The sequence below is a fragment of the Lipotes vexillifer genome, unplaced genomic scaffold (assembly GCF_000442215.2).
Source record: "Lipotes vexillifer unplaced genomic scaffold, Lipotes_vexillifer_v1.1 scaffold73, whole genome shotgun sequence".
NCBI lineage: Eukaryota > Metazoa > Chordata > Mammalia > Artiodactyla > Lipotidae > Lipotes > Lipotes vexillifer.
In genome coordinates, this window is record NW_006772656.1 from 489,584 (window position 1) to 513,612 (window position 24,029).

General features: G+C 39.8%; 1 protein-coding gene across 2 annotated transcripts in view; it reads left to right on the top strand.

The window, feature by feature from the left end:
- The first annotated feature begins 424 nt into the window (after positions 1–424).
- UBP1 (upstream binding protein 1) overlaps positions 425–24,029 on the top strand; it is a 67,579-nt gene continuing 43,974 nt past the window's right edge. For both annotated transcript variants that reach the window (XM_007447691.1, XM_007447692.1), the window contains exons 1-2: positions 425–537; positions 16,778–16,929. In XM_007447691.1, the coding sequence (XP_007447753.1) occupies positions 425–537; positions 16,778–16,929 (265 nt within the window). The remainder of the gene's footprint in view (positions 538–16,777; positions 16,930–24,029) is intronic.

Below are 24,029 nucleotides of genomic sequence, written 5' to 3' on the forward strand. Positions count from 1 at the left end.
GCAGCGGGCCGGGGGTCGAGGCCGGGGGTCGGGTGACGGGCGGGCTGAGCTCCCGCCCCCGCGCGGTCCCGGGGAGGATGCGGCCGGGGGCCTCGGGGCGGGGCGGGCGGTGGCGGCGGCAGCGCTAGCGGCGCAGGGGGTGGGCGGCGGCGGCATGAGGCGCGGGGCCGGCGTCCGCGGGAGGGAGGCGCTGCCCGCGGCCCGGCCGCTCCCGCTGCAGCTGCTCGCCGGGTTCGCCGTGCCCTGCCCGCGGGGCCCTGGCTGTTCTCATCCCGGCCGCCGCCCGGGCTGCCGCTGGTGACCACTCGCCGCGCCGCCGGAGGCTTCACCCGCGCCCTCCCCCAGGACGCGCCCGTGGAGCTCCGGCCTCTTCGCCCCGCTCGCGGAGGCCGCGCTGCGCGCCGGGCGGCGGCGAAGCCGGAAGATGGCCTGGGTGCTCAAGATGGACGAGGTGATCGAGTCCGGGCTGGTGCACGACTTCGACGCCAGCCTCTCGGGCATCGGGCAGGAGCTGGGCGCCGGCGCCTACAGCATGAGGTACCAGTGCTCGGGCGCGGGCGGGCGGGCGGGCGGGCTGGCGGAAGCCTCTGTCTCCTTGGGAAAGGCCTGCACGACCCTGGGCCTCTGACCGCGCCATGGAGCCCCGCGGGCCTCTGACCACGGCGGGGGCCGGCGACGGAGGGCGGCCCAGCAAGCTTTGGCCCGGGGATCGCCCCCTGAGGGCTGCATTTTTGCTGTAAAATACGCCCCGCTGTTAGGATGGCTTGAGTTGGGGGAAGGGACTTCCTTGCCTTGCAAGTGATTTACAAGTCACTTAGAGCTGGAATACTGTGTACGAAATGCTAGGTCTCGTGTTGGGAGAACACTCTCCAGGGTTTTGGCATTAGTTCCTACTTTGTTCTACATTGTAGTCTTTATTGGTTGCAAATTTTAATCACTTGATATTCCAATAGTAATTATCATAAGTGAAAGTAGCCACAGGGGGGGAAAGCACATTAACTTGGCTTTTTTAATTGTCTCAAAGTGAAGTTTTTCACTGGGGGGACTACCCTCTGAGGCTGTTTCCTTTTGAAGAAGGCTTTAAGATGCACTGATTGCACCACAAACAAGAGTTTGTTTAGTCTCAGCTGTCTGAGACTAAAGCAGCCATTCATTTTGTTTTAATTTTGATAGGTTGAAACAGATCTGAGCTTAGTCTCTCGCCTTTATCCTGAAGAACACTGGGTTTTTCCTATCAGTTTGGCAGCTCTGTATTTTTATTTTTTTAGCAGTTTTATGGAAATATAGTTTACTTAGTATACGTTCACCCGATTAAAGTGTAAAATTCAGTGGTTTGGCAATTTTTCGTTAATGCGAATTAAATGAGATTTTGCGAAGAGAGTCTTTAAAGTAATGACTGATGTCTTTGACGAGCTGTCCAGTTTCCCAGTAGCTTTCATACCTCTCACTGCAGCTCTGGGGGAGGACAGGGAGCATTAAAGTCCTGAAGAAGAACGACTTCTGGGTCAGAGCAGGCCTTGGATGGTAGGGGCTGCTCCCTGAAATAATTTGGCTTTTAAATCTTAAACAGAAACTCTGAGCTGAAAAGTGGAGATGTTTCTTAGGGTGTGGAAGCACATGGATGAAAGCTTCAGGTCGCCGGTCTCTGACCCTGATTGGGTCTGTGCTGGTCTGCCTGAACTTGGCACTTCCTCTCTCTGCAGCTGTGCAACTTGAGGGCTCTGGATGAGGTGGCTTATTTTCTAGAACAACTGTCTTAGTGTTGAGGAAATTGAGCTACTGAAAGTCATAAGGTCACCCCAGTCGGCAGTACAAGAGGCACTGATTCACAGTGAAAACATGTGTGGGCCTCAAGGGCCATGCTGCTCCTTGAGACCCTGGACTTGCAGTGAAGGCAGAAGAGGGCAGGTGAGGCAGATTCAGTGTTTCTTCTCAATTATGGTTAAGTGAAGGTTTGCTGCTGAGAGCTTTGCTTACTGAGGGTTATTTTGAGCTTTTACTTTTTTTTCTTGAGTTCTGTGTGTTTCAGTGATTCAGCCAACTAGTGAACTTTTGTTTATGGTCTAGAAGGAAAATCTTGATATTAAACCTTTTCATTACCTTGTCCTTAAAGGTACTTTCTGACATCTTTGTAATTCTGTGTCTTTTTACAACACTTTCCATGGGGACTTTTTCCATTGATTGTTTTTGGTTATTGGTTATATGGTATGTGTCATTTAATCTGAATTTTCTAGTATCTTTGAATGCAAATACCATTTTTAAGGAGCTTATTTAGTTTTTTGTACTTAATTGGGTCCTCAAGAGGAGCCAGGAGAGTACTTGCTTCTTGCAAGTTCAAGGCCCATTATTTCAAATACAAATTTAGGAAAACTCCAGGATTGCCTCGATCTGAAGAAGGTCTGAAGAAGGCTTTAGGCTGTTGCAGTCCTCCTTTGATGGCCCTTACGCTTCCCACGCCCGGCCCTGGAGTTGGGGAGTGCCCAGCCTCCTCTCTGCAAGGGCAATGGCCTTTCCTCAGGCATCGGGGAAGCGGGACATTCCCGAGCTCCAGGGAAGTAAGGCTCATGTTTCTTGTCTATTTCATTTGTTCTCTCAAATTCAAGAAATAAACTTTAGGCGCTAAATTTGAAATTATTGGAAAAGTGACTCCTTGATAAAAATTTGCTCTGGAGGCAGCTTTCTATTTTTCTTTCAAAGTGAAGTATGCTTGAGGGACTTCCCTGGAGGTCCAGTGGTTAAGACTGCGCTTCCACTGCGGAGTGGTAGGGGAACTAGATCCCACCTGCCACGCAGTGCGGCCAAAAAAAAAAAAAAACCCCAAATTGAAGTATGCTTACTGTATTTGCTTTTTGTATGGCTTAAACCAAGAGGTATTTCTAAAGACTTCTTTAGGAAATGATTTCTTCAGCTTTGAAGGAAGATAGTATGAAAGAAACGTGGTTTCTCTCAGTAGTCTGACAATTTAGAAATATATATTTGCATTAAATGATGTAGGCTGGTAGTACTGGGATATGATGAGGCTAATTTCTGGTAAAATCTTTGCTTCCCTTTTTTTTTTTCTACACTCTGGTTCTCATTGTCTGTGTTCTTCTGTGTGTACTCTGGTACCCCATTTGTATGTGAGGCATAGGCTGCTGCAGATTCTGTTTGAAATGAGGCAGGTCAGAAATGTTTTTTAAAATCTTAGTTACAATATCAGGAGTCTAGAGATGGTTGAAGAGACCCTAGAAAGCTAATAGACCAATCCTTTTCTTGTAAGTGTGTAAACCAAAGTTTGTAGTTGTTAAAGCGATTGTCAGTGGCACCACCATTCCAAGTGAGGACTGAGTTTCCCCTCACTGAATGAAGGCCGAAACCCATTGTAACTTGAAATCTGGGTCATTCATGTTTTGTGAAGTAAGGAGCAGATAACCAAAGGACTTGAAAAAGTAAAACTCATTAAAACTCTCCTAGGAGGGTCTTTTGGGCCACCTGGTAATTTTATTTCCATCTTAAGTGTTCACATGAAATGTATAATCTATAATAAGTTAACTTTCAGGATTTAACGAGTAATTTGAAAAATAAAAGTAATGTGAATTCTTTATGCATAAAAACTTAAAATATTATTACTTTACAAAGGGCATTGGTCTGAGCCCTCTTAAACTTCACTATGGTATACATCTGTTTTGAAACAAAAGGTATACTTCACATATTCTTAAGTGAGAGGTACATTCATAGTTTACAAATAATTTGCTAAATCAAAACTGGTTTGGGGTGAAGACAGATTTCCTATATTGACTGAAAGATTAAAATGTCAGTTTATAGACCCTTTGAGGTAATGGGAAAATTTTAACTTTGATCAGTGTTAAGTTAGTAAAAGATTACAAAGGATATGGTTTATTATGTAGCTATTAATAGCTTATAATTTTCTTTGGGTCTCATGCTAAAGCAGAATGTCCTTGAGTAGGTGACATTTCTTGGAAGTATAGAAAATTTTCAGGATCAGTGAAATTTGAACAATTTATTAGGGTGGTACCTGAGACTGCTTCCAGAATTGGCAATAATTTCTATAAAATTTCTCATTTCAAATTTTAAAAACTTTTTCTGGGTTTAATCTTGAAAGAATTTAATAAATTGTTGATAAAAAAAAGATACTTCAGAGTATAATATCCATATTTGTTATTACCTTAAAGCAGGGATTGGCAAATCTTTTCTATAAAAGGCCAGATAGCAAATATTTACGGCTTCGTAGGCCAGAGGGTCTCTGTCACTCTGTTTTGTTTGTTTACAACCCTTTAAAACCATTCTTAGGTCCTGATTGTACAAAAACAGGCCAGCTGGGTTTGGCCTTTGGGCTGTAGCTTGCTGACCCCTGCTGTAAAGGATAGATTCTAATAATATACTTTGATTGCCTTGGAAAAACATTTGCTGAGTATTGAAACCTTATATTCAAAAAATAATTTTTATGTAGACTAAGAACTCACTCATCTAATTTATGTACCTCCTATTGTTTGTCCATAGATTTTATTGTGTTCAATTCTTAAAATCAGGTGTTCTTTCCCCGCACTAAGTAAGATTCAGTACAGTTTATGCCCTTCAATCAGGGCTGTTTGAAACTTGGTAGTTTATTGATACGGTCTCATAAATGTGATATGTTTCATCAGAGTGACACTTAATAGTTTGCTAGGACAACTTGAACATTTACTTTTGGTGGAAATACCGTCTGATGGTTCATCTTATTTTGCTGTAAGTTCTGTGACTGAATTTAAAAGAAGTTCTGTAATATTTATTTTGCTTGCTTTGGGACATATCTGATACATGGTTGTGAAATTCTTCTGTGTTGAACCTTGGTAGTAGATTCTTTTTGTTTTAAACTTTCTGAGTTTATGAGTTAGGAGTTTATGTTTACAAGTTAAAAGGATTGTGTAGATAGTTGACATATACCCTTTACCCAGCTTCTACTTCCATAACCAGAATACAGTCTTCAAAACTGCCTTGGTGCAGAACTGTTACCTAAAGGGCAAAATTCATTTGAATTTCATAGGTTTTTTTCCTCTATTGCCCTTTTTCTAGTCCAGGTTCCAATCTAGGATCCCATATTGCATTTAGTCTTTACCTCCTTCAACAACAATTCCTTAGTCTTTCCTTCTCTTTTATGACACCGACACTTCTGCTATGTAATGGTCAGAACCGTTGTTTTTAAACACATAAAAATTTTTTGGAAGCAACAATAGAATACCTGTGAATGCTATTTAGCTTTTAAAGGATCTCTGTCATTTTAGCAGAATGATTTTTTTTAAAGGCTCATTTTTATTTTATTTTAATTTTTTGGCTATGCTGTGCAGCATGTGGGATCCTAGTTCCCCGACCAAGGATTGAACCCATGCCCCCTGCATTGGAAGTGCAGAGTCTTAACCACTGGACCTCCAGGGAAGTCCCAGCAGAACGACTTTGAGTAGAGTAGGACCACTGTTGATGTCATTCATTTATAGATTACTTTGTCTCAGTCTACCTGAATAGAATGGTATGCTGTGTCCTTTGTAGTCTCTTCATAAGCAAGAACTTTTAAATTTTATTAATTTATTTGAAATAACAATTACAAACCATTATATATTACCACAAATATATTTTATTAAAAAACTTTTTTCGGAAACAAAACACTTTGTGAGAAGAGTGGTATTGTCTTACACTTGCAAATTTCTTTTTTTTTTTAACATCTTTATTGGAGTATAATTGCTTTAAAATGGTGTGTTAGTTTCTGCTTTATAACAAAGTGAATCAGCTATACATACACATATATCCCCATATCTCTTCCCTCTTGCATCTCCCTGTCTCCCACCCTCCCTATCCCACCCCTCTAGGTGGTCACAAAGCACCGAGCTGATCACCCTGTGCTATGCTGCTGCTTCCAACTAGCTATCTGTTTTATATTTGGTAGTATATATATATGTCCATGCCACTCTCTCACTTTGTCCCAGCTTACCCTTCCCCCTCCCTGTGTCCTCAAGTCCATTCTCTAGTAGGTCTGCATCTTTATTCCCATCCTGCCCCTAGGCTCTTCATAACCATTTTTTTTTTAGATTCCATATATATGTGTTAGCATACGGTATTTGTTTTTCTCTTTCTGACTTACTTCACTCTGTATGACAGGCTCTGGGTCCATCCACCTCACTACACATAACTCAATTTCGTTTCTTTTTATGGCTGAGTAATATTCCATTGTATACATGTGCCACATCTTCTTTATCCATTCATCTGTCGATGGACACTTAGGTTGCTTCCATGTCCTGGCTATTGTAAATAGAGCTGCAATGAACATTGTGGTACATGACTCTTTTTGAATTATGGTTTTCTCAGGGTATATGCCCAGTAGTGGGATTGCTGGGTTGTATGGTAGTTCTGTTTTTAGTTTTTTTAAGGAACCTCCATACTGTTCTCCGTAGTGGCTGTATCAATTTACATTCCCACCAACAGTGCAAGAGTGTTCCCTTTTCTCCGCACCCCCTCCAACATTTATTGTTTGTAGATTTTTTGATGATGGCCATTCTGACTGGTGTGAGGTGATTCCTCATGGTAGTTTTGATTTGCATTTCTCTAATGATTGATGTTGAGCATGCTTTCATGTGTTTGTTGGCAATCTGTATTATCTTCTTTGGAGAAATGTCTGTTTATGTCTTCTGCCCATTTTTGGATTGGGTTGTTGGTTTTTTTTTAATGTTGAGCTGCATAAACTGCTTGTAAGTTTTGGAGATACATCCTTTGTCAGTTGCTTCATTTGCAAATATTTTCTCCCATTCTGAGGGTTGTCGTTTCGTCTTGTGTATGGTTTCCTTTGCTGTGCAAAAGCTTTTAAGTTTCATTAGGTCCGATTTTTTTTTTTTTCCATTTCTCTAGGAGGTGGGTCAAAAAGGATCTTGCTGTGATTTGTCATTGAGTGTTCTGCCTATGTTTTCCTCTAAGCAAACTTCTTTAATATTTGGTGTAGAAAAGCAGATGGATTCTCTTGTCTGCTATCGGAATACATTGTTTTGGTTGACATATGTGAAGAAAATCCAGCCTCACATAGATATGTGTTTGGAAAAGGGGAGATTATTTTAATAGCCCTTTCAGATCATTTTGGAAAGTCGTCTGATAATATACTAGCACTTGAAAAGTGGTAGTTTCTTAAAGTTACAATGTGGACTCTGAAACTGTATCAATGTACTTTTTGTACTGTTACATTAGAATCGATTTATCTGTTTTGAACTTTGATTGGGTCTCTTACCCTGAGTAATAAATATGCATGCATTGGTCATTTGGAAAATAATGATTTCTTGAGTTATGCAGATCTTCTAAATGTTGACATTTTTCTCTATGCAGTATCAAAAAATCATATTCCTTAGTATCACCACTGTCCCATCAGAGAAAGTACATGGTGGAGGGTGCAGATTTTATCATTGGTAACAAATGCTATCACAGTTGTTTTCCTTGAAATGATAGGCTCGCTTTATTCATTTTTGAGGAAATTTCTGTCAGATACTCAGGTATGAATAATCATAGTTTGTCAATATTTATTTCAAGTAAAAATGATATTCTGTAAGAGAAGCTGCTAGATCAGCTCACACATCATAATTTCATAAAAAACTTTTCCGTGAGACAACCATTGCACTTAGATGTGCAGCAGAAATACCTTATACCTACCCAAGGACCAATATTTAATAAAATTAATACTTTTTATACAATGACTGCTAGTGTAGCTTGGTGCCACTGCCTTGATTCATGCCAAGGCACCTGCAGTTTTAACGACCATCGGTTTTGTGCAAATGCCAACTGAGTGAGAAAGGCAAATAATGGTTCAGTGTTATTCTGAGAATAGGTTTGACCTCCTGAACCCCTGAAAATCTCAGGTTCCCCAGGATTCCACGGACCACACTTCGAGGATCTCTGGTCTAATGTGTGCCTAGAGTTTGGATACTTAAAATATTTTCTATTAAATTAAAAACAGACTAGAGTTCAGAGAGTCCCGGTGTCACTCAACAAAGGGCAGAGCTGAGATTTGAAGCTCCAGAGTTGGGATCTGACCTCCACTTCTTCCCATTGCACCCTTTGGCTGCCCACCAATGAATAACTGAGAAGTCTTCTCAAAGTAGAAGAAAATAATCTTTCTGGATAGGAGAAAAATCAGTTGGGAATGCTACATATATATATATATATATATATATATATATATATATATATGCATTATTTTTTTCTTGTTGTAGTTTTTTTATTCTCTTTTTCTTCTCTTCAGGACCTTGCTGAACTTATTAGTTCTAATAATTTGTAGGATCTCACATTTCCTAGTTGGTATCTTTAAATAATTATAGACTTATTTCTTCCTGTGTAATCTTTTTTTTTTTTAACATTTAGCTTTTGGCTGCGTCGGATCTTAGTTGTGGTGCACGGGCTCTTTGCAGTGAGCGGGCTTCTCTCTAGCTGTGGTATGTGGGCTCTATAGTTGCGGCATGTGGGCTTAGTAATTGCAGTGAACGGGCTTAGTTGCACTGTGGCATGTAGGATCTTAGTTCCCTGGCCAGGGATCGAACCAGCATCCCCTGCGTTGCAAGATGGATTCTTAACCACTGGACCACCAGGGAAGTCCCACTTCTTGTGTAATGTTTACATTTCATTTTCTTGCCTTAGCGTGTGGTCTAGCCTTCACTGCAGTGTTGTTTAGAAGCACTAAGAACTTGAATCTTCAGTCTTCTTACTGATTAGAGAATGCTTCCAAAATTTCATAAATAGGTTGTCTCTGTTTATAGCTGAGATTGGTCCTCAATTTTCTTTTCTTTTCTTTTCTTTTTTTTGGTTCTCCTGTACTTTTAAAAAATCATTAAGGCTGTATCAGCTTCAAGTGAGCAGGAGAGCTTTCTCTTTATGACCTAAACTTTTTTTTTTTTTTTTTTTTTTTTGCGGTACATGGGCCTCTCAGTGCTGTGGCTTCTCCCGTTGCGGAGCACAGGCTCGGGACGCGCAGGCCCAGCGGCCATGGCTCACGGGCCCAGCCACTCTGCGGCACGTGGGATCCTCCCGGACCGGCATGAACCCGCGTCCCCTGCATCGGCAGGCAGATTCTCAACCACTGCGCCACCAGGGAAGCCCTGAGCTAAACATTTTTGTGTGAGGTGGGACTTAACTGTTTCTTCAAGGTTTTGTAAAGCTCACCTGGAATACGGCATTTGGTGATTTTAATGGTTTGTTTGTTTTTCTTTGCATGTGTAGATGTTTGACTGCCTGTGTAATTTATTTAATGGGCATAGGAAATATACAATTTATCTGTCTTTCCCAGCTGTGGGAATTTTTTTCCAGATTTATTTTTTAACTGATCTCCATGATGTTTGTGATTACTCTCTTTCTTTCACTCCATGTATTGCTTGTGTCTTTTCCTTCTTCCGTGACCTATTGCAGAGGTTTGTCTATATCTAGTATTTTGTAAGAAATCAAATTTTAGTTTTGTTTTTCTCCTTTATTGCATTTTCTCTTTTATTTTTGTGGTCTTCCTTCTTGTCTTGATTACGCTTGTTATTTTCCACCTTCTTTAGTTAGGTGCTTTGTCCTTGGTTTTTGGTGTGTGTTTTCTAATAGATGCATTTACGGCTACATATTTATCTGTAAGTCTCTCTCCCAAGGTTTTGTGGGGTTTTTTGCTTCTTTGTTTTTTTGGCTGCGTTGGGTCTTCATTGCTGCGCACGGGCTTTCTCTAATTGTGACGAGTGAGGGCTACTCTTTGTTGCAGTGCATGGGCTTCTTATTGTGGTGGCTTCTCTTGTTGTGTGGCATGGGCTCTAGGCACACAGGCATCCGTAGTTGTGGCACGCAGGCTCTATAGCGCAGGCTCAGTAGTTGTGGCGCACAGGCTTAGTTGCTCTACAGCATGTGGGATCCTCCCGGACCAGGGATTGTACCTGTGTCCCCTCCATTGGCAGGCGGATTCTTAACCACTGTGCCACCAGGGAAGTCCCTCTCTCCCAAGTTTTGAAGGCAGTACCTTTGTTTTCATTCAGTTCTTTTGTTTTCTTTATCTTCTTGTAGTTTTTTATATATTCTGGATACTAGCCTTTGATTATGCATATATGTCACAGATACTTTCTTCTACTCCTTGGCTTGCCTTTCCATTCCCTTTATGTTGGCTTTTGAACAGAAGTTCTTGATTTGGATATGGTCAGATTGACCAGCCTTTTCATTTATAGTTAGTCTTTCCCTGCTCTGAGGGTATAAACATGTTCTTATAGTCTTCTCTGAAGATTTATTATTTACATATTCCAAATAAGTTTACAATCTCTCTAGAGTTTTGTTTTTTTCTTCTTCTGTTTTTGGTGTATGAGAGGAGGCCAGTTAATTGCAGTTATCCTTGTATGAATATGCAGTTTACATAATATAACTGAAAAGACTGTTTACTTCTTAACTCTTTATATTGCCATTCTGTTATAAATCCAGTGCCCATCATGTTCTAAATGTGGTGTTCTGTTTCCAGATTGTGGATTCTGTCCTTGTGTTCCTGGGGAATACCCAACTAGATCATGTTTTGTCATGGTTTGTCATTATCTCTTGGATTCGACTTGTTAATACTCAATTTAGGAGTTTTGCATCTATATTTATAGCTGAAATGAACTTTTCATTTTCTTTTCTAGTTTTGCTTGTACCTAGTTTTGATTTCAAAATTACCTAAGTCTTCATAAAATGAATTAGAAAGTATTTCCTCTGCTTCTGTTCCGTTGAAGGGTTTGTGTAGGAGCTGCCATTGAAAGTTCGCTAGAACTCCCCTGTGAAAGTTTACTCTGGGGGAATATTAACCACAATATCAGTCTCTGTAGGATTATTTTTTAAAGCTTTTATGTGTTTTTTTCTTGGGCTGCTTTGGGTCTGCATTGCTGCACGCTGGCTTTCTCTAGTTGCGGTGAGCGGGAGATACTCTTCATTGCAGTGCGCGGGCTTCTCATTGTGGTGGCTTCTCTTGTTGCAGAGCACGGGGTCTAGGCACGTGGGCTTCAGTAGCTGTGGCACGCGGGCTCAGTAGTTGTGGCATGTGGGCTCTAGAGCACAGGGTCAGTAGTTGTGGCACGCGGGCTTAGTTGCTTCACGGCATGTAGGATCTTCCAGGGCCAGAGATAGAACCCGTGTCCCCTGCATTGGCAGGTGGATTCTTAACCACTGAGCCACCTGGGAAGTCCTGCTTTTTATGTCTTGAAGAAAGCTTTGATGTTTTTTCCTAGGGAGTTGTTCATCTTATCCATATTTTCAAATATGTTGGCATAAAGTTGTTAATATTCTCATCTTATTAGTTTTTATATTGTTAGTTATATCTTTTTTACTCATACTGATCAGTGCCTTCTCTTTTTGGTCAGTCTCTCCTAGACATGTATCTCATCTTTTAGGGCACACTGGACCAGTCCTTTTGTGCACTTGATTCTTGTTTGTCAGGAGTAGGAGAAGTTCCAGATTTTTAAAAAATTTATTTATTTTATTTTTGGCTGCACTGGGTCTTTATTGCTGTGCGTGGGTTTTCTCTAGTTGCGGCGAGCGGGGGGCTACTCTTAGTTGCAGTGTGCAGGCCTCTCATTGCAGTGGCTTCTCTTGTTGCAGAGCACGGGCTCTAGGCACGTGGGCTTCAGTAGTTGTGGCTCATGGGCTCAGTAGCTGTGGCTCGTGAGCTCTAGAGTGCAGGCTCAGTAGTTGTGGCACACGGGCTTAGTTGCTCCATGGCATGTGAGATCTTCCCGGACCAGGGCTTGAACCCCTGTCCCCTGTATTGGCAGGTGGATTCCCAACCACTGCACTACCAAGGAAGCCCCACTACTACTGTCTTAATTCTTGGTGATTTCAAAAGATATTTAAATGGGACTTCCAGTAACCTGACACTTCTGTTCCTTGATTATCTTTCTTATAATGACATGATCTCAGCTACTCAATCCTATGGTCATAGGTTAGACCTTGGCAGTACCAGTCATGCAGCCGACCTGTAATCTCAAAGTCAGAGTTCACCTGCTGCCCCCTGGCCTTCACTTGCTACCTGATTTCCCTCCTCCTGCCATCACTGAACCAATTAAGATCTGCAGTCACTGATGCTGCTCTCAGTTCACTGCTCCTTACCCTCTTGAACTCCTGTTTTCTTCCCCAGCCAGTTTAAGTTGCCCTGGTCAATTATTGTAATTACTTTTTGCATATACCTTTGTCTCCCTTGCCCCTCTCTTGCTTTATTCCTCCTATTTTTTTTTTTTTTTCAGTACACGCGCCTCTCACTGTTGTGGCCTTTCCCGTCACGGAGCACAGGCTCCGGACGTGCAGGCTCAGCGGCCATGGCTCACGGGCCTAGCTGCTCCGTGGCATGTGGGATCTTCCCGGACCGGGGCATGAACCCGTGTCCCCTGCATTGGCAGGCGGACTCTCAACCACTGCGCCACCAGGGAAGCCCCTCTCCTATTTTTTATTTTAATAAAACTATAACCCTGATTAAATCTGATTCTTCACCTCTTAGGTAGCTGAATGTGGCTCTAGGAAAGCACTGATTGGGCCTCACTGGAAGTGCATGACCTCAGCTCTCAAGTGCATCCTTTTGCTGCTCAGTGGTCTCACCTCAGTGCCCTTGTCCAGTCCCTCTCCAGTCCAGTTCCTTTCCAGCTCTCCGTAAGGATGGGGTGGCTCCATCTCAGACCCACAACTCTTCCTCCTAGGGCCTACTTTCAGTCGATTTCCATACTTGGTACTTTACTGAGAAAATTGAACTTCCACATGACTGTACTGGCTTATAAGATTTTCTTGGTGTATTTAGGTGTGGTTTTTAAAATTATTTATGTTTCTTTGGTTATTTGGGGTTCTTGAATCAGTGAATTAGTGTATTTCATCAATTCTGGAATTCGCTTATTAGCCTTTATCTCAAATACTGCCTCTACCCCATTCTTTTCTGAGACTTCAATGTAAAATCTTCTCACTTTGTCTTTTCTTTCTTAACATCTCTTCTGCATTTTCTATCATTTTGCTCTCCATGCTGCCTTCTGGATAACTTCTTTTACCTATATTCCAGATTCCTTATATATCTTCATTTCTGTGTGAGCTGTTGTTAAATGTGAGTTCTTAATTTTAGCAATTTTATCTTCCGGTTCTCAAAATTCTATTTGTTCCTTTGCAGGTTTGCTGTCCCTTGAAATTTCCTGTTCCTTGCAGATCTTTCAGCCTTATCTTTTATTTCTTTCAACAGAGTAAGCTTAATTTTATCATATGGGTACAGTAATTGTGGCATCTTGAAGTCTTCAGTGGGTATTGGTCTATGTCCAATCAGGAAAAGAGAGAACACTGAGATGTTTCAAGCAGAGAAGGACTTAGTGAAGTATTTGATTGCAAAGGTGCTAGAAGGGTTCAGGGAGGAGAGGTGTCTGCGGGAGGCATGGCTGCTGAGGCCCTGAGCTCTCCTGCAGCTATGGTTGCCTCTTCTGCTCTTTCCCACTCCCTTTTAATTTCCCACCAGTGCTTCTTCCCTTTGGAGCAATCTAGGAAGATTCCAGCTGGCAAGAAGTCTTGTATATGTAGTTTTCAGGCCTCTAACCCTCTGTAACAAAGGCAGAAAAGAACTGAATACCAACAGACAGTCTTCTCTTGGTTCTTGCTCCTAAAGTCGTGTTTGTCTTTGTGTGCCTGGTTATTTTTGGATACTTGCATTTCAGAATTACTTGGAATAATTCACAGCCTTGAGTCTTTTCATCTGCTTGTCAGATCCCTGGGCGGCGTACCTGTCTGCGATATGAGATGACAAAATCAGGTGAATACCAGAAATTTCTTATGGTTCAGTCTGGTAGAAATTATGACAAATTATCTGGAGACCTAGTTTTTCATTTTAGTAATAATTGATTACCAGTGCTACAATTCATTCATCAATTAAACAGATATTTGAGCTCCTTCTTTGTGCTAGATGCTGGATTTAGTCAGTGAAGAGAAACCAATTTGGGGGGGTGGTTATATACTTACGGAGGTTACAAATTTAAGTCTCGTATACTGTTGGAAAATGAAATGCTTTGTAGGTAGAGCAGGAAAGGGGAAACTGGGAGTACAGATGGGAAGATTACAGTTGTCACTGGAAAGGTGACATTTGAATGAAATGAGCCAGTAGGACATCAGCAGAAGAGGGGCCAATGCAGAGAGGCCCTGGAAAAGGCGGGGAAGGAGGCTGGCTGAGGCAGAGAGACGGAGGGTGGGTAGGTGAAAAGGAAAGAAGAGCAGACTGAGTAGGGCCTTGTCGGACCTTGTAGGGACCCTGGTTTCGAAAGTGAGCTGATGGGAAGAGTTCAAAGGAATGAAATGATCTGAATTCTGTTTGAAGAGGCTTTTCTCTGGCTGCTTTGGTTGGAATGCATTTTCTTTCTAATTAAGTAAAAAATTAATTGGGATTTCATTAACAAATGATCTCTATGTGTTTATATGTTAAGTTTATTCAAGAGTCTTTTAGCACCTACCATGAGCATAGTAGCCTATAACCAAGTGAATAAAATGGTGGTTGCCTTACAGAGTCTGAAGCAGATAAAATTTTATTTACTATGTGTAACAGTTTACTTACAAATAGCCATTCTTATGCAGTCTGATGTCTTATTTTGATGACCTGTATGTAATGATCAACCCAAGCAGTTAGTGTTAAGATCTTAAAATTATTCTCCATGTCACTTTTTAGTATAATTAACTAAATGCATCTGAGTTATAGCTCTCATCTCATTTTTTATTTCTTTCTCAGCAAGAGAACTTTTTTTTTTTTGGCTGCACCATGTCGCTTGTGGGCTTTGAGTTCCCCAACCAGGGATTGAACCCAGTCCCTCAGCAGTGAGAGCATGGAGTCCTAACCACTGGACCGCCAGGGAATTCTCTCACGAAGAGAACTTGAAACGCTTACACATATATGACATAGAATATGTATGTATTTTCATCTACCATGGAGCCACTTTGACTGCTATGGTTGTTTTTAATAAAGAGAGCTGCTCTGAATCTTAAAGTACCATTTGTAAGTTTCCTAAAAAGTTTTTATATCTGCTCCAAGGTTTTCATCCCTGTCCTGGAGGAAGGCTGGGGACCATTCCTGACTATGTGTTCCTCAGTTATACTTTTGACTTAGGAGTGTTTTGACAGTTCCTAGGTATAAATAAAGGAGAAAGAGAATTAGTGGGTAATTCAGTCCCTGACTAATCAGTCTGGTGCTATAATAGAAATGTATGTGGGAGGAGGGAATGCAGGGTTTCCCTTTCATTTCATTTATTTCCACATTTTGCTTTTAAATTGAACTTAATTAAAATGGGGTAGCCAGATATCTGAGTCAGTTAACAGCTTGTAAGAAGAAATAAACAATTCAGACAAGCCTTTGCTGTTCTTGTTGTTATAGTAGTTATTCATTTGGATATTTTGCTGTTTTACCTTTTATTGAGGAATGGACGTAGAAAAACCATCGAGATATAAATGTACAGCTCAGTGAATTATCTCAAAAAAAGAAATACCCACCCTTCATATGTTAATGGTGGGAATGTAAAATGGTGCAGTCACTTTGTAAAACAGTTTGGCAGTTTCTCAAAAAGGTAAAGAGTTACCATATGACCCAACAATTCTACTTCTAGGTATATATCTAAGGGAATTAAACATGTCTACACAAAAATACATGCAAGTGTTCATAGCAGCATTATTCATAATCAAAAAAATGGAAACAAGCCAAAGGTCCACCATCCAGTGATGGATAAACAGAATGTGGTATATTCATACAATGGAATATCATTCAGCCTTAAAAAGGAATGAAGTATTGATACATGCTACAACATGAATGGACTTGAAAACATACTAAAAGAAGCAAGTCACAAAAGGCCACATGATTCTTTTTGCATTAAATATCCAGAATAGGCAAATCCCTAGAGACAAAGCAAATCAGTGGTTGCCAGGGTTGGGGGGTAGGGAGTGACTGCTAAGGGTATGAGATTTCTTTCTGAGGTGCTGAAAATGTTCTGGAATTAGATAGTGGTGAAGACTGTACAACTCTGTGAATATATTTTAAAAAACACTGAATTATACACTTTAAAAGGGTGAATTTAGTGGTATGTAAATTATACCTCAGCTCCTTTTTTTTTTAAAGGCAAACCAGACACATCCATGTGTGTTTAACCACCAAAGTTAACAGAATATAGACAGTACCCCAGAAGACCCCCCCATCCCCCTCCCGATCAATGACCCAAGTTATTCTTGGGGGGAAAAATAGCAGCTGTTTCTACTGCTACTGTTTGCTTCTCAGAAGAAGCCATTGTTGTAGACTAAGTATGAAGCTTTATTCTCTCAGCGTTTAGCTAGGACCAGCAGGGAACGTTTTGTAAAATACCATTTAATCAAATGCTTCTTTGTGATTTCATGGTGCCATTGTGACGTACCTTTCAAAACAGGTGGCTATGTACTCTTGCTTTTATTTATTTTTTAATAGAAATGAGTTTAAAGTTTTTAACTAATTTTTTTCACATAACTTTTTTTTTTTGTACCACATGTATTATTAGCCTGATCTCTTTGTCAGTAGTTTGGACTTAACTATTAAATATTTCTTATTTTAATGCTCTGCCTAATCATAGGCACCCCCCGCCCCAGCTCACACTAGCGGTATGGTTTATTAAAACTATCTTTTGGGGGAGCCAGATTAGCATTAATAGTTCTTTTATTCTACATATCATATCTGATCTTAAATTTTAAAAGAAACTACCCCTAAATATTTTTATGTTTTTAAATGTTTTAAACCCAGAATAAGGTCAGTGTTGATTTTTTTTTTTTTTTTGCTTTTCAGCGATGTCTTGGCATTGCCAATTTTCAAGCAGGAAGATTCCAGCCTTCCACTGGATGACGAAACCAAACACCCGCCCTTCCAGTATGTGATGTGTGCAGCAACGTCACCAGCTGTGAAGCTGCACGATGAAACACTCACGTACTTGAACCAAGGTTGGTACGGCTGCATCACACTTTAAGAGTTCACAAAAATCTGAAATAGTATTTTGGCATTGCAGCCTAGATTAATGGTAATAATTGAAAATTAGATTCTTTTTCTCAATTTTTACAACTTTAGTTGTAAAATTGTAGGAATTTTAGTGTGAGCCAGCAAAGCAATTGTTTGTGGAAACTTATTTGCACAAAGAGGGTCTGTGGAACAAGATTTATTACAGGATTTCTTTAGACAAAATCCAGAGGAGGAGCAGGTAATAAAGGATGTCAGTTATTTTTAGGAACATGGTTTCAGTGTGGAACTTGAGAATGAATCAGAAGTCCAGCTAGCAAGGGACTTGGTCTCAGGAACGAAGCAGGTTTGTGCTGATAATAGACTCCAGCAAGGTGGAGTCTGTGGCTAAAGTAAACTGCGTCAAATCTTGTCTACACTTAATGAGAATACTATGTTACGGTGATATGAAAGCGAGAGTGGGCAGAATGGAAAATAGAGCTGTGAGGGTAGGATATACAGTTGGAAAGAGGAAAGGATTTTTTTTTGAGGTGCTCTCAGCAGTTTGGGCACTGGCCAATGTGACTTACCAATGTAAACAAAAGTACTTAGTTATGCAGGAATTCATTTGTTGGAGACCTATACTGACAGCATGTTGGACTCTTATTTTTAAAAAGAATTGAACGTTTTTATTGTTATAAAAATAGTACATACTTCGTAGAAAAATTGGGGAATATGTCAAGAGATAAAGCTGAAAATGGACTTCAGTTACATCCCCCTCAGGAGAACCAGTTAACATCCTAGGTGTGTTTCCTTGTCTGTATATTTATTTTATTTCAACAAAATGGGAATTAACATCTGTTCACGTAAGAGTATATTCTGATTATTTTTCTGTCATTAAACAGACTCTTTAATTCCTCAAACTTTTGGAAGGAACTATAGATTTTAGACTACTTACTAGTGATTATTTCAAAATGTGGAAGAATAGCTTCTAACTTTTCATTTAACATATTAATTTAGAATTTATGAGGTTTTACTTCAGGTAATTCTAATTTGTAGCCTATGGCAACACTAATTTTGTTGTTACTATTATTTTCGGATTTGTTTGGGTAGGCATTCAATTTGAGACTTAAGGTTCTTTCAAATCTGAAACTTGAGTCTCTATGGTAATCTGTTTTAGCTATAAAAATATCAGAAGAAGCAGTGTAGAGGTAAGGCTACAATATTCAGTGTAGCTTTATTTTTAATGACAAAAAAAGGAAATAACCAGAATTTCTCTTACTTAGGGAATAGTTGCATAAGTTACATGTATACCATGGGATGAATGAGCACATGCACATACACCCCTCTGTTTAAAGAACATTGGATATGTCTGTCTCTTGGCCTGGGGGAATATCCATAACTTATCACTGTTATTGTTAAACTGGTAAAGACATCTCACACTGATAAAAATTGCAGTCCACCATCTATAGTGATAATGTATTAGACCTACATTCACAGAGTGCTGACTGTGTATGAAGCAGTGTACTAAATACTATATGTTGTCTCACTTCCCACAATAACCTGAGAAGTGTTATTGATCCATTACAGATTTTAAAAACAGAAGCTTAGAGCAGTTGATAGACTTGCTCAATGTCAGTTTGTTCAAGCTTAAATTTTAAAAAATAGTTACTGAATATCTACAGTAGTGTGCACAAGTCTTTTTTTGTTTTTCCACACCGCCCGGCATGTGGAATCTTAGTTCCCCAACCAGGAATCTAACCTGTGCCTCCTGCAGTGGAAACATGGATCCCTAACCTCTGGACCACCAGGGAATCCACCACAAGTCTTAAGTGTACAGCTCAGTGAATATTTACACAGATCATTCCCTTGAAAATACTACCTATGTCCAGTATTTCCAGTACCCTGGCAGGCTCCCTTGTATCCCCCTCCCAGCTGACACCCCACGTTCATGGTGATCAGTATAATAAGTGCAAGTGATTTCCTGGCATGTGACTATGCTCCCTGCAATATTAATAATAAGTATGTTCTTGGTTGTAGAATTGTGTTAATTTACCTCTTAATTTCTCCCAGCCTTTTAAGGAAAAAAAAGTGGAAAAGTGAACTGCATATACAGGCTGCATTTTTGAAAACAAATATTTGAATAATCATTAAAAATGCATTTGAGTAACCATAAAGAAATTCTACTTTTATAAACTTTTTTAGAAGAAATTATAATACTTTAAACTTACATGAATATCAGACAGTTCTTTCGCAGGTTTCTCTCCTAGCATTTATCTCCTAGCATTATATTTTGACAAAAGGTTGTGAACCCAAGATTTTTTGTGAATCCCCTAAATCATTTTCAAATTTTTAATGAATGTATATTTTTCTAAAGAGAGGATCCATAGCTTTTCCTAGATTCAGGCTAAGTTTGAACCTGATTGAGATGTTGCTCGAGTGTCTTTCACCCCACCTCTTTTATTTTTTTATTTTTATTTTTTTGTGGTACACAGGCCTCTCACTGTTGTGGCCTCTCCCGTTGCGGAGCACAGGCTCCGGACGCACAGGCTCAGTGGCCATGGCTCACGAGCCCAGCCGCTCCACGGCATGTGGGATCTTCCCGGACCAGGGCACGAACCCGTGTCCCTTGCATCGGCAGGCGGACTCTCAACCACTGCACCACCAGGGAAGTCCCACCCCACCTCTTTTAAACTGATAAGTTAACAAAGGTCCAGACTTAGCAAAGTGTCTTTTTTTTTTTTTAATTGAAGTATAGTTGATTTACAATATTGTGCCAGTCTCTGCTGTACAGCAAAGTGACTCAGTTATACACATATATCCATTCTTTTATCATACTCTTTTCCATTATGATTTATCCCAAGAGACTGGATATAGTTCCCTGTGCTATACAGTAGGACCTTCTTGTTTATCCATTCTAAATGTAATAGTTTGCATCTACCAACCCCAGACTCCAAATCCATCCCTCTCCCTTCCCTTGGCAACCACAAATCTGATCTCTGTGTCTGTGAGTCTCTTTCTGTTTTGTAGATAAGTTCATTTGTGCCATATTTTAGATTCCACATATAAGTGATGTATTTGTCTTTCTTTTTCTGACGTACTTCACTTAGTATGATAATCTCTAGTTGCATCCATGTAGCTGCCAATGGCATTGTTTTGTTCTTTTTTATGGCTGAGTAGTATTCCATTTTATATATTTACCACATCTTCTTTATCCATTCATCTGTTGCTGGACATTTAGGTTGTTTCCATGTCTTGGCTATTATGAATAGTGCTGCTATGAACATAGGGGTGCCTTATCTTTTGAATTATAGTTTTGTCTGGATATATGCCCAGGAGTGGGATTGCTGGATCACATGGTAATTCTATTTTTAGTTTTCTGATGAACCTCCATACTGTTTTCCATAGTGGCTGCACCAGCTTACATTCCCACCAAGAGTGTAGGAGGGTTTCCTTTTCTTCACACCCTCTCCAGCATTTGTTGTTTGTAGACTTTTTAATGATGGCCATTCTGACCTGTGTGAGGTGACACCTAATGGAAGTTTTGATTTGCATTTCTCTAATAATTAGTAACATTGAGCATATTTTCATGTGCCTACTGGTCACCTGTATGTCTTCTTTGGAGAAATGTCTATTAAGGTCTTATGCCCATTTTTCGTTTGGATTGTTTGTTTTTTTGTTGTAGCATTGTATGAGCTGTTTGTGTACTTTGGAGATTCAGCCCTTTTGGCATCACATCATTTGCAAATATTTTCTCCTGTTCCATAGTTTATGGTTTTGTTTTTTGTTTTTAATAGTTTCCTTTGCTATGGAAAGTCTTGTAAGCTTGATTAGATCCCATTTTTTAATTTTTGTTTTTATTTCTATTGCCTTGGGAGACTGACCTAAGAAAACATTGGTACAATTTATGTCAGAGAATGTTTTGCATATGCTCTCTCCTAGGAGTTTTATGGTGTCATATGTTTAAGTCTGTAAACCATTTTGAGTTTATTTTTGTGCATGGTGTGAGGGTGTTTCCTAACTTCATTGATTTACATGCAGCTGTCAAACTTGCCCAGCACCACTTGCTGAAGAGACTGTCTTTTTCCCATTTTATACTCCTGCCTCCTTTGTCAAAGATTAATTGGCCATAGGTGTGTGGATTTATTTCTTGGCTCTCTCTTGTGTTCCATTGATCCGTATGTCTGTTTTTGTACCAATTCCACATTGTTTTGATTACTGTAGCTTTGTAGTATTCTGAAGTCTGGGAGAGTTATGCCTCCTGCTTTTTTTTTTTTTTTCCCCCTCAGGATTACTTTGGCAATTCTGGGTCTTTTATGGTTCCATACAAATTTTTGGATTATTTGTTCTAGTTCTGTGAAAGATGTCATGGGTAATTTGATAGGGATTACATTAAATCTGTAGATTGCTTTGGGTAGTATGGTCATTTTAACAGTATTAATTCTTCCAATCCAAGACCATGGGATATAATTTCCTTTATTACTGTTTTATAGTTCTCAGTGTATGAGTCTTTCACCTCCTTGGTCAAATTTATTCCTAGGTTGTTTTTTTTTTTTTGGTGCAATTTTAAAAGGTACTGTTTTTTTACATTCCTTTCTGGTATTTCATTGTTAGTGTAAAGAAATGTAACTGATTTCTGAATGTTACTCTTGTATCCAGCTACTTTGCTGGATTCATTTATTAGGTCTGATAGTTTTTGTGTGGAGTCCTTAGGGTTCTCTGCATAGTATCATGTCATCTGCATATAATGACAATTTTACCTCTTCCCTTCCAATTTGGATACCTTTTATTTTGTTTTCTTGTCTGAATCCTATGGCCAGGACTTCCAATACTATGTTGAATAGAAGTGGTGAGAGTGAGTATCCTTGAGTGTTTTTTTTTAATTTTTAAAAATTTTTTATGTTTTTGGCCACGCTGTGTGGTATGTGGGATCTTCGTTCCGCAACCAGTGATCGAACCCACGCCCCCTGCATTGGAAGCGCAGAGTCTTAACCACTGGACAGCCAGGCAAGTCCCGGGGTATCCTTGTCTTGTTGCAGATTTTCACAGGAAGTCTTACAGCTTTTCACCATTGAGTACTGTATTGGCTGTGGGTTTGTCATAAATGGCTTTTATTGTGTTGAGATATGTTCATTCTATACCCACTTTGGTAAGAGTTTTTTATCATGAATGGATGTTGAATTTTGTCAGATGCTCTTTCGGCATCTTTTGAGATGATCACGTGGTTTTTGACTTTTCTTTTGTTAATGTGCTGTATTACACTGTTTCATTTGCATATGTTGGACCATTCTTGTGAACTTGGGATGAATCCCACTTCATTGTGGTGTATGATCTTTTTTATGTGTTGTTGGATTTGGTTTGCTAATGTTTTGTTGAGAATTTTTGCATCTATATTCATCAAAGATATTGGCCTGTAATTTTCTTTTTGGTGGTATCTTTGTCTGGTTTTGGTATCAGAGTGATGGTGGCTTCATAAAATGTCTTTGGGAGTGTTCCCTCCTCTTCAGTCTTTGGAAGAGTTTGAGAAGAATCAGTATAAGTTCTTTTTTGTATGTTTGGTAGAATTCACCTGTGAAGCCAACTGGTCCTGGACTTTTGTTTGTAGGAAGTTTTTTTATTACAGTTTCTATTTCACTTCTAGTGATCAGTGTGTTCACATTATCTGTTTCTTCTTGATTCAGTTTTCATGGGCTGTATGTTTGTAGAAAGTTGTCCATTTCTTCTAGGTTGTCAATTTTTTTGGCATATAATTGTTCATAGTATTCTCTTATTCTTTTTGTATTTCTGTGGTATCAGTTGAGATTTCTCCTTTTTCATTTGTTACTTTGTTTATTTGGGTTCTCTTTTCTTCTTGTTGAGCCTGGCCAAAGGTTTGTCAATTTTGTTTACCCATTCAAGGGATCATCTTTTGGTTTTAGTGATTTTTTTTTCTTTTCTTTTTTTTAGTCTCTGTTTAATTTATTTCCTCACTGATCTTGATTATTTGCTGACTTCACGTTTTGTTTGTTCTTCTTTTTTCTAATTCTTTTAGGTAGTGGGTTAGGTTGTTTATTTGAGATTCTTCTTGTTTCTTGAGGAAGGCCTGTATTGCTGTGAACTTCCCTCTAGAACTCCTTTTGCTGCATCCCATAGATTTTATATGGTTGTGTTTTCATTGTTGTTTGTCTCAAGGTATCCTTTTAATTTCTTCGTTGACCCATTGTTTTTTTTTTAGTAGCATGTTGTTTAGTCTCCATTTAATCTTTTCTTTCTCATTTCTTTTCCTGTTGTTGATTTCTAGTTTCATGCCTTTGTGGTCAGAAAAGATGCCTGAAGTAATTTCTATACTCTTAAATTTGTTGAGGCTTGTTTTGTGCTCCAGTATGTGGTCAATCCTAGAGAATGGTCCATGTGCCCTTGAAAAGACTGTGTGTTCTGGGTTTTTTGGGATATAAAGTCCTGAAAATGTCAATTCAGTCCAACTGTTCTGTGGTGTCATTTAGGACCTCTGTTTCCTTACTGATTTTCTGTCTGGATTGTCTGTCCATTGATGTCAGTGGGGTGTTAAAATCTCCTACTATGACTGTATTCCCATCACGTTCTCCCTTTATGTCCATTAGTATTTATGTTTTTGGGTGTTCCTATGTTAGGTGTATATATGTTGCCAAGTGTAAAACCCTCTTGTATTGATCCTCTTGTCATTATATAGTGTCCTTCTTTATCTTTCTTTATAGCCTTTGTTTAAAAGTCTGTTTTGTCTGATATGAGTATTGCTACTCCCTTTCTTGTCAATTCAGTTTGCATGAAATATCTTTTTCCATCCCCTCACTTTCAATCTGTGTGTGTCCTTTGTCCTAAGGTGAGTCTCTTGTAGGCAGCATATTGTAGGCTCCTGTTTTGTTTTGTTTTGTTTTGTTTTGTTTTGGCTGTGACATGCAGCTTGTGGTGTCTTAGCTCCCATCAGGGACTGAACCTGAGCTGAGCCCTTGGCAGTGAGAGCGCAGTGTCCTAACCACTGGACAACCAGGGAATTCCCTAGGCTCTTGTTTTTTTATCCAGTGTGCCACTCTGTCTTTTGATTGGAGCATTCAGTCCATTGGCATATGTATTTATTGCCATTTTAAACCTG